Genomic DNA, 11,280 nt, shown 5'->3' with positions numbered 1-11,280 from the left:
AATCAAATAATAAGATTTTTAGTTAATATTTTTATATAAAAAAGTCTAATTTTTTATTAATAATTAATTTTAATATTTGTTATCTAAAATTTAAAATAATTTAATGTGTATAATTTTTTATTTAATTAGGTGTTAAGTCTGTTGCACAAATAGAAATAATTAATTTTTATACTTGCTTTCAAAAATAATATTTTTTCTCTCTATGTATATAAAAATATAATTAGATATTAGCATAAAAAAATTATACTGATAGTTATAAAATTAACTCAAAATTAAATTTTTTAAAACAATTGAATCTTGATTCTAACTTTTAATTATAGCATTAGTATTCTCTTCAAATTATATGTAATAAATATTTAAAAAAATATAGATTAGAAAGATAAGCGGTGAAAATTTAAAACTAAATAAAAAATTAAAAAATTATGTACATAATAATAACAATAATATTTTTTATTTGAATTATATTATTTTGTTAATTTTTTTTTGTAGAATAGAAAGATAGAAAAAAAGAGAATGAGAAAAAAGAGAGAGAAAGATAAAGATGAAAAATGAGAGTGAGAATTTGTTAATTTTGGAAGAAAAAAATTATTTTAATTGTAAAAAAATATCGGATGACATATTTTGATTTGTCAAATTACTAATATAAAATATAAATTATATATAGAGTAAAAATAGTAGAGAGAAATAGAAAAATGGAGAGAGGTAGAGGAGAGAATTTAGGAAGGGACTTTATTAATTTAAAAAAAATATTTTCTCATAATTTTAATAAGAGAGTATTATGTGACACATTTGATTATAAAATTAAATAGTAATATATGATACATAATCTATGTATATTTCAATTTCAATTGTAATATTTTAATTTTAATGTAATTAAAGAATGTCATGTTGCACATTTTGATTGTCAAATTAGTAATTAGTCATTGATATTAATTAATAATGATATATAAAATAAATAGAATTGTTGAAGGAATGAGAGAGATAGAGAAAGGAAGGTGGAAGAGTGGAGAACTCTTTAATTTTGGAGAAAAATATTTGATTTCAATTGCAACGAGGGAGTGACATGTGGCAAATTTTGGTTGTAAAATTAGTATGGAGAAGGAATGAATTCTTTAATTTTGGAGAGAAAGATTTAATTTTAATTACAATGAGGGAGTGACATGTGACATATTTTGGCTATAAAATTAGTAAGAAATATATGAAAATTCCTTAATTTTGGAGGGAAAGATTTGATTCTAATTGTAATAAAAAAGTGATATATGGTACATTTTGGTTGTAAAATTAAAAATATATAATAGATATAGATTATGCATGTCAAAAAAGATTTATAAAATCAAACTACTTTTACACCAAAAGTTATAGGTTAAAAAAAGTCTCTGACTAAGAAGATCAAGGTATCTGTAGATAAAAAATCAAATAATAAAATTTTTAGTTAATATTTTTATATGAAAAAGTCTAATTTTTTATTAATAATTAATTTTAATATTTGTTATCTAAAATTTAAAATAATTTAACATGTATAATTTTACATTTAATTAGGTGTTAAGTCTGTTGCACAAATACAAATAATTAATTTTTATACTTGTTATTTAAAAATAATATTTTTTTCCTATGTATATAAAAATATAATTAGATATTAGCATAAAAAAGTTATACTAATAGTTATAAAATTAACTCAAAATTATTTTTTTAAAAACAATTGAATCTTGATTCTGATTTTTAATTATAAGGGTTAAGTACTTTTTTCGTCCCTAAGGTCTTGGGTTAAAATCAAAATCGCCCCCAACTTTTTTTTTCTTATTAAAATCATCCCCAATGTTACAAAATGTTAAAAAATTATCTTTTTTTCCATGAACAATATTTTGTGGATAATTTTACCCTTAAACAAAAATTAAAAAAAAAAACCTTCCTTTAATATAAAACAGCAAACTAGGACTGTATCCTTCATCTTCCTTCTTCTGTCTTAAAAATTCCAAGGCTTCATCCAACCTACCAGGCTACCACCCTGCACAAAGCTCCTTATCCAAACCCCATAAGTATAATCCCAATCACTACAAAAAAACATCACTTTTAGCGGCAATTTATTTTGCTTTTAGCGGTAATAAAAATAGCCGCAAATACATTTACTGGTAATTAGACATTAGCCGTCTTATGCTTCGTCGCTAAAAGATTTTAGTAGCAATTATAACATTTGCCGGTAAAGACCTTTTTAATGGCCACAAAAAGTATATAATTTTTAGTGGCCATTTTTTTGGCAATTTATATGGCCACCAAAAGTAATTCTACGATTGCAATATTATTCATTTTTAGTGGCCATTACTATTGCCGCCAAAACTCATTTTACCGGCAATTTATATGGCCACTAAAAATAATTCTAAAATTGTAATATTATATACTTTTAGTTGCCATTACTATTGCCGCTAAATTTTTAAGATTTTTTTAATTATACTCACTCTTTTAGAAATAACAACCTATCATTTTTCTAAAATTTCAAATTATTTTTACCAACAATTATTATTATTGTACATAATATAAATATACTAAAATTAATTATTACAAAATGAAATATTTTATTAAATTCAATTAAATATTTATACACAAAGTTCTCTTAAAAAGTAATAAAACATAATAGAAATTTAAACAATACAAATACTACAATTCTATGTTACATCAATGATTAGCACATAGTTAATGATCAAAAGTAAACAAATAGAACCTAGCACAGATGCAATACAATAATACAGCAGAGAGAATGAAGCAAAGTTTCCAATTTTTAATTAACAATCAGGTTTGTCATCATCTCCTTCATTTTCCAACATCTCCAATTAGTGCCTGTAATAGATTTGAGGAGTGTCACACCAATCCAAGAATGCATAAATACTTAAAAAGCAAAACAAGAAACAGAATATAATATTAGAATATATACAAACAGAAACAAGCAAGAAATTATCACTAAATCTTGCTAGCATGCTTTTTAAATAGTTGAAAAAACCAGGCTTAAGCTTAAGCAATAAATTATCACTATATTTTCTGACAAGAAACTAGAAAACAGAAAGTAAAACAGGCCCATGAAAAACTTCAGTTACCATTTCATACCTTCTGGAAGGTGCAACTCTTTTCAGTTCTTTTAACCCAGCCTTGACAGATATTCTATTTGGAGCAAACTGACCATCAAAGCTTACATTAAGTAGATCAATTTGATCTGCCAACACAAAAGAAAGATTAAGCAATCAGCTCAGTTGAAATCTTCAAAATAAAAAACATGCCAACTCAACTAGTTCTACTCCATGTGTTTCTAACCAGATAATTAACTAACTAGGATTATATAAAGTAACAGCAAAGAAATCAAATGAAGCTTATTGGGAAGCACTCACAACTTTGATCTAGACATTAATCTAATAATGTTGCAAGTATCATAAAATCCAGACCACCAAAGAAAAAAATGATAATATAAAAATGATATTATATAATATAAACAATATTAATTAAAGTATAATAATATAATATTTTATCATTAATTTTATTATAAAATATATATTTTAGTTATATAATATGACTTTGGTTAGGGTTGGGTTGACCCGACACAACCCAAATTTGACATTAAAAAACATAGATAAAAATAACAAGAAAATCCAAATCTAACAATATATTTTGAATGAAGACGGATCTTGCATGCCCCTACTTGAATTTGGTTGTCCAAAATCCAAATAGCTTGTTCTCACAGTCATTCGGATAATTTTCAACTTTAAACTTTCATCCTAACTTGATTTAAGAAAGAATAATGATAAATGATAAGAGAGCATACCGCACGTGAAGACCAGCTTCCACAGGATAGTGCAAATGTCACTAATGGCTCACACCATTCCAGGCCGAATATGCTTCATGCTTTTACCTCATCGTTTTTTCCCGCTTTGGGGCATGTCTGTAACAAGCCAAGGTGAGAAAGTTACGGATTTAATTTCTATAGCATTGTCCTTTATATATCACATCAAAAAGCAGAAGAGAAGATATTAGATTATTGCACTTACAAACTTCAGGTGATATGGCAATCTCAATATGAAGTATTCTATTGTAATTGCATTGAGTAACTGGCCTCCCACTGTTATTGTTGCCTGGCATAAGCATTTCCATGTGTTATGAATATTCTTTCATTTTAACCGGTGCCACAAGAAAAATTATAACATTTCATTTTAGTCCTAACTCCTAAGTAAATCATCGTTTTTGTTCTCAAAATAGTGAAAACTCATATGCACTTTTTTATGTAAAGTTGATAGTTAAAAAGTATTATATTATAAACATGTCAAATCATCTAACTGCTTCATGTAAAAGAGCCAATCTTGGGTATCACCATATAGATATCAAACTCACAACGACTAATCTTTTTAAGATCAAAATAATGGTTGGCTCTTAGCATGGTTGATCAAACCAGTAGTTCGTTCCAATCAAATGAAATGCAAAAAAGATGGAGTTTATTCTGCCATTTATCAGGATTTAAAATAAGTGAATTTGTCTCTCACCATTCAAGATGGTGACAGATTAGTATGTCTAAGATTTTTATGATGAGATGAATTTTTCTGATAAAGAACCAGCGATATGAATTTATTTGGTGAGAAACGAATTTGTAACTTTTAAATTAAATCCTGAGAAACTATTTTGTTCCTATACTTGTAGTCAAGAATGAGAATATAGCTTTCCTTCCACAAGAATAAATATGTGTAGAAAAGATTGAGCCAGATCACTGTACCTTCTGCATTAGTGCTACAACCATTTCAGGACTCTCAGGTATTTCATGCTCTAAATATGCCTACAATATTGAAAACAAAAGGCATTTTCGGTACTGAGGATTTGTGACAAACAAACAAAGGTGACATCTCTACAGTCTTTACCACAATAATGGGGATAGTAAATTAGGGACTTAAAAAAGAAAGGCTACTTACATTGAGCATGCAGGAATTATAAATGTTTATCCAGAATGCAAGTTTTTCCTGATGAGAAAGACCCTTCAAATTCAGAGAGACAAACTTCCCAAGCAGGGACCTGATCATGTAGGGAAAGATTAGAATATTAGATAGATACTCCGGTCGCAATAACTGTCTAGTTTTAATTATGCATACATATTCAGGAAATGATAGATAGATAGATAGATAGATAGATAGTAACTTGCAACATCAACTTTACTTACTTTAATCTATGGGTACTTGTTGTTCTGCTGAGATCAACAGAGCCTTTAACCTCACAAAAATTTTTGTATGGACCAATATCTGTTGTTTTGGATTCCGAACAGATACCATAAGGATCACACAACTGATCTTTTTCCTTGCTGCTTTCCCTGTCAGAGTATGGCGGCGTTCTCGGCTCCATCAAAAAGTCATTGGATGTTCCGATTCTTAAAAATATGCTACACAAGCACTTAACAGTATCCTCTGAAATTCTGTTAGGGGTGCTATCAACTTCTACCACCTTATCATCTGAAGACGAAGTTGATGAACTCTGTGCCATTTCTTGATCTGCTAATCTCCAATCCAGCTGGCAAGCCAAAGAAGCAATTGTCTAAGCGACATGAAAATCATATACAATATTTATTTGAAAATCAGCTTGTTTAGGTTCAAAACAACTTATAGACAAATGATTCATAGAAAAGTCATTTATAAAGGATACTCACTCATTGTCCAATTTTGTGTAGGCCAGTGAACAAGGAGGAAGGTGAGACAGAAGAAAGCAGGAAGGTGCAGTCATCTTGTGTAGACCAGTGAACAAGGAGGCTCCTTCTACCAAATGCATCTCGGCCAAACCAGAGAGTCTGTGAGCTATCCTATAAAAGACCAAAATGAAAAAAGAAGGTACCACCTCAAACTTCATGATTCGTGCAGAAGAAATAGATAGAGCCCAAAATTTGGACAAACAGAAACTTACCACTTTGAGTTACTTGCCAATAGATGATAGCCCATGGCCCTTCAATAGTAGAAAGAACATCTGGAACAGTACTCTTCCCACTTCTAGCACACTGTGCGGTAGCATAATAACCACAGGAGCAACACCTTCCTAGAGTTTGCAAGAGGAATTCAGCATCATTGCAATCCCTTGCAATGTCAAGTCCTCCAAAAATCTCACCTAAAGAGGCACACCTATGGTAACAAAAAAGTGGTATGAGAAACATAGATCGACAATTAGAAAACAAATGTGCATCTTACTTTGCTGGATCGCCATGATGAATCACCCGACAGAGTGAAAATCTGGCAACTATATATATATATATATAACGAACTCAGAACCTTCAATTGGCACAAAAAAAAGTCTCGGTACCCTCACCGTCTCTAGTGTCAATTATACAGAGATCTTATCATCTAATAATTTATATTAAAGGAATCAAATCAAAGAATATAAAGTTAAACATCTATTCATCTATAAAATCAAAGAGATAAAGGACAATAACACATTTTATTCGAACTGTTTACTGAACTAAACCCTAGATAAGGTAAAAATTGAATCAACAAAGGAACCAAAAATGGATTGGTGGTTATTTTATTTTATTACCAAGGAGCGTAGAACTCAACAAGTGCTCCTCTGTCCTGACCAACCTCCTTCTCAAAGTTATCTTCGGTGGGCACAACAACATCGTCTGCAGAGACAAATAAGAAGACGAAAGCAAACACCACAACTCCCAACACTAAACCCCGGCTCCAGATCTGTGCACGCGTCAAAGTGTCAGAGGTGTTCGGGGTTAATTAATGGTCTAATTGTTCTGCCTATTTACAAAGATCGAAGCATAAAAGTGGAACCAAATATTGCCAAGCTCAATTTTTTATTCTAATAATCCTAATTCATCCTATCAAATAAATATTTCAGAATAACCGTGACAATTGAATGTTAGCAATGTATATTGAACCAAAAAGAATTGGAAAAAAAACACCAGGTTGCGATAGAACATAAATTGGGAGCACAGGAATCAAAATTGAGAGGAAGATTAAGGAACTCGTACCTGATGACTAGAGCGCGATTCAGATTTCAATCAAAATCAGCACTAGCTTGTCCAAGAAATGATTCAGATTGCGATTATTGAGATGAAAACTTGGAAGAGATTCGAGCGACGAAGAAGAAGAAGAAGAAGGAATAATGGAGATGTGAGAAGAAGAAGAAGAAGAACGGTGTGCGGTTCTCAGAGGGAATGAAGCATTGAGAGTAGCTTGTGTGAGGTAGAGTGGCGAGGCACGTAGAGTGGAGATAATTTTGATTTAGCAGTTTAAGTTTGTTAGTACTTTTAAAATTTTAGCTTCTTTTTAGTGGTTATAGTTTAAATTGCCATTAAAATTTATAGTATTAATGATAAATATATAATTGTCACTAAAAAATGTTTTAAAAAGAGAAATTATGGCAATAATATTATGGCCACTAAAAGCTTGTCGCTAAAAATTTTTTTTCCTGTAGTGAACCTAACAGCCTAAATCCCCAAACTCCCTAACCAACCTAACAGTATGAAGCTCCTTGGCACCATCCATCAAGCCAAACAAGAATCCTTCAACTTCATTCAATCTACCCTGCTTGCATAAACTCTTCATAACAAGCACATTGGTATACCGATTCTCAGAACCCTTTATCCTAAATAAAAAACCTTAATTCTTCTTCTCTCCTTCAACAACAGCAACAACCAAATTCAGCAAATTCAACGATAACAAATTCAACAGCAACAATAATCATAAAATAAATCAACAACAACATCCACAAAATAAATTACTAAAAATTTTAGATTTAACAACAATCATCAATCGCAACTTCAGATCCAAAATTAGCAACCACAAAAATTAAAAAGAATTAAAAAATGATATTTATGTTCTTCAAAAAATAGGAAGAACGAAAAGAGGAGGAACAAAGATGAAACGATTGAGGCAGGAGGAACGATTAGGGGTTCGGAGCATCTGATGAACTAAAACAGGTTTAGGGAATTTGGATTCGAAGAGGTTGAGGATTATGTGGTTAGAGGAGGAGGATAGAGGGAGTATAGGATTGGTGATGCCGTTTTCCACCATTACAAGAGTACGAAAACACCTAGAAAATTATAAATCGCCAAGTCCTCTCCTTGCTGCAGGTCCTTCACCACTCTCTTCAGCTCCACCAGCGCCTCTTTCTTCTTCGCCTCTGCCTCATTCTGCAGATTCGCGAGCTTCTCTGTTTTCTACCCTGGCCGGTTCTCCCTGTCGAAGTTGTTGCGGAGCTGGAACCTGTGGCGGAGCTAGAACCTACGTCGTCGTCGTAGCGTAGAAGGTAACCGGAGCGTGAGGTGCCACAGTTAAGGGAAGGGCTTGCGGCTTCTGAAGGAAGTGAGGGAGTGTGGCGTGGAAAAGGGGACGGATCTGGTGATGACGGGTGGAACCCTTCTTTTGAAGCTTTTTTTTAATTTTTATGTAAGGGTAAAATGGTCTAAAAAAATTTATTTCTGGACAAAAGGACGATTTTTTAACGTTTTGTAATGTTGAAGATAATTTTAATAAGAAAAAAAAGGTCGGAGATGATTTTGATTTTGGCCCAAGACCTTAGCTACGAAAAAAGTACTTAACTCTAATTATAACATTAGTATTCTCTCCAAATTATATGTAATAAATATTTGAAAAAAATAAAAATATAAATTAGAAAGATAAGCGGTAAAAATTTAAAACTAAAAAATTATGTACATAATAATAACAATAATATTTTTTATTTGAATTATATTATTTTGTTAATTTTGTCTATAGAACAAAAAGATAGAAAAATAGAGAATGAGAAAAAAGAGAGAGAAAGATAAAGATGAAGAATGAGAGTGAGAGTGAGAATTTGTGAATTTTGGAAGAAAAAAATTTATTTTAATTGTAAAAAAATTATCGGATGATATATTTTTATTTGTCAGATTACTAATATAAAATATAAATTATATATAGAGTGAAAATAGTAGAGAGAAATAGAAAAATAGAGAGAGGTAGAGGAGAGAATTTAGGAAGGGACTTTATTAATTTGAAAAAAAAAATATTTTCTTACAATTTTAATAAAAGAGCATTATGTGACACATTTGATTATTAAATTAAATAGTAATATATGATACGTAATTTAGGTATATTTCAATTTTAATTTTAATATTTTAATTTTAATGCAATTAAAGAATGTCATGTTACAGATTTTAATTGGCAAATTAGTAATTAGTCATTGATATTAATTAATAATGATATATAAAATAGATAGAATAGTTGAATGAATGTGAGAGATAGAGAAAGGTGAAGGAGTGGAGAACTCTTTAATTTTGGAGAAAAATATTTGATTTTAATTGCAATAATGAAGGAATGACATGTATCACATTTTGGTTGTAAAATTAGTATGGAGAAGGAATAAATTCTTTAATTTTAGAAAAAAAGATTTAATTTCAATTATAATGAAAGAGTGACATGTGGCACATTTTGATTGTAAAATTAATAAAAAAAAATAAAAATTTCTTAATTTTAGAAAAAAAAAATATGATTCCAATAACAATAAAAAAATGACATATCATACATTTTAATCGTAAAATTAGAAATATATAATAAATATCCGAAGTGTTTGGCACCAACAATTATGCGAATCCGAAAAGGAAAAAAAGAAGCTAAGTTTGCAAAATTTCAAACATTATTATAGCTGCTGCTACCATAGCTGTTCCACCCAATAGGAACTCCAACAACAACACCACCACCATAATAAGAAAAAGAAGTCGTTGCCTCGATAGCAGTCCCTCGCAGTTTAAACCCACAAGGACTCACTACTTTCCCTGCTGCCGCCGTCAAATATTCCGGTGAATTCACCACCCTAACGGAGAAATTAAGCACACCATTGCGCCTTCCTTCCCAATCCCTCAACCTATAGCTCAAAAACTGCAAGCAATGTTGTGGAACACTACCAAAACCACCCATGAATTCCGAAACCGCAACCCTTGCAATTCCAACGTCTTTGACACCCTTCAATGTCTTGGACTTCACCTCCAACGTTATGGAACTTGCATGCAACGGAACATCGACATCCAATTTGTGATTCCACGTAAGGTTGTTGTTTGTATCATCTTCTTTCGCCATGCATGTAGTGTAGCTGTTTATGGACTCTGCCCTAACCACCACGAAGAGATTATTTTTCGTGGTGGCGGGCTTGCGGTCCAGTCGGAGTCCTTCTACTGATTGGACCGTGAGTTCCAGTGTTCTTACTGGGCACCTTGCATCCATGTTGTGATAAATACAAGAAAAATAAAATTTGGAACTTATTTATGTATGTTATGTTATCTTAAATAATTAAGAATTAAAATTTAAAAATTTTGTGAGCAACAAAACCAGAACTAGCTAGAAGAATTGAATAGTAAAAGAGTTGTATCAATAAAGTTAGTAGAAGAAAGGAGAGTATTTAGAAGATGTGGAAGAAGTGTGTGTGGGAAGGAAAAGCGGGTGGTTGTTGTTCATAAATATAGGAAGAGTTCATGTGAAAAACGTAAGAGAGAGAGAAGGTAGAAAGAAACAAAGGCGTTGCTTCCTTTTGAGCTTCCTAAATTGGGACCATTCACGTACAAACATCTAAAATATTTTTTGTTAAAAAGATATTTTTTAACAATTAAAATTAATACGTATAATCAATTAAATTATATTATTTTTATTAAAATTAAATTAGATAAATTGATTTGACTAAAAATTGGTAAATCAAATTTGAATCAATTTAAATTAATATATTTTATAAAAATAATTACAATATTTCTATTATAAAAAATGACTTAAAATATTTCTATTATATATATATATATTGAAAACTCGATCTAAATCTTAACTCTTCTCTTTTCTCTATGTCGTCATAGGATTAGGATTTAGAATTTTTAAAATTAATATATATAATAAAAATATTTTATTCATTTTTTTAATAAAAATATTATAATTATTTTCTATAAAAAATATTAATTTAAATCGATTCAAAATTTGGTTTACTAATTTTTCAGTTAAACTAATTTATCTGGTCTAATTTTGATAAAAATAACACAGTTTGATCGATTATATAAGATAAATTTTAATTATTAAAAAATATATTTAAAAAATTATTTTAAACATCTTTATTTAAATGTCTTTCTTTAAAATTTGTTTGACTGTGGCTTTTGTTGTTATTTTTTTTTAAATAATATCTTAAAATAGTTTTAAAGAATTGATAAATTGGTTTTTAAATTTTGTTTTAGAACATTAGGTAAATTAATTTGTAATAAAAAAGTGTAAATTAATCCTTTTAATATTTAAATTTTAATCTATTTATTTTTTTATATCA

At 29.8% G+C, this 11,280-nt stretch overlaps 2 protein-coding genes across 6 annotated transcripts; both read right to left on the bottom strand.

Moving 5' to 3' along the window:
- Nucleotides 1-2,596: 2,596 nt before the first annotated feature.
- Nucleotides 2,597-7,231, bottom strand: LOC130976293 (uncharacterized). Of its 5 annotated transcripts, none has more exons than XM_057901116.1 (11): nt 6,980-7,231; nt 6,535-6,686; nt 5,914-6,125; nt 5,663-5,812; nt 5,183-5,526; nt 4,938-5,037; nt 4,745-4,804; nt 4,029-4,112; nt 3,806-3,922; nt 3,087-3,202; nt 2,597-2,832 (listed from the first exon to the last, which is right to left on the bottom strand). In XM_057901116.1, the coding sequence occupies exons 5-9, from the start codon at nt 5,497-5,499 to the stop codon at nt 3,881-3,883; spliced, it is 603 nt and encodes a 200-aa protein (XP_057757099.1). In that variant the 5' UTR covers nt 5,500-5,526; nt 5,663-5,812; nt 5,914-6,125; nt 6,535-6,686; nt 6,980-7,231; the 3' UTR covers nt 2,597-2,832; nt 3,087-3,202; nt 3,806-3,880. The 5 variants fall into 5 exon arrangements, with proteins under 5 accessions (XP_057757099.1, XP_057757102.1, XP_057757098.1 ...); XM_057901119.1 differs by having other exon boundaries at nt 2,603-2,880; nt 3,097-3,202; XM_057901115.1 differs by having other exon boundaries at nt 2,603-2,832; nt 3,097-3,202.
- Nucleotides 7,232-9,435: 2,204 nt separating this feature from the next.
- Nucleotides 9,436-10,423, bottom strand: LOC130973749 (BON1-associated protein 2-like). Its single transcript, XM_057898402.1, has one exon. The coding sequence runs from the start codon at nt 10,206-10,208 to the stop codon at nt 9,618-9,620; it is 591 nt and encodes a 196-aa protein (XP_057754385.1). The 5' UTR covers nt 10,209-10,423; the 3' UTR covers nt 9,436-9,617.
- Between the last annotated feature and the right edge of the window lie 857 nt (nt 10,424-11,280).

Source organism: Arachis stenosperma, chromosome 4 (assembly GCF_014773155.1).
Source record: "Arachis stenosperma cultivar V10309 chromosome 4, arast.V10309.gnm1.PFL2, whole genome shotgun sequence".
Taxonomy (NCBI): Eukaryota; Viridiplantae; Streptophyta; class Magnoliopsida; order Fabales; family Fabaceae; genus Arachis; species Arachis stenosperma.
The sequence above is the reverse complement of the archived record's forward strand: the minus strand, read 5'-3'. Positions and strand labels throughout refer to the sequence as shown.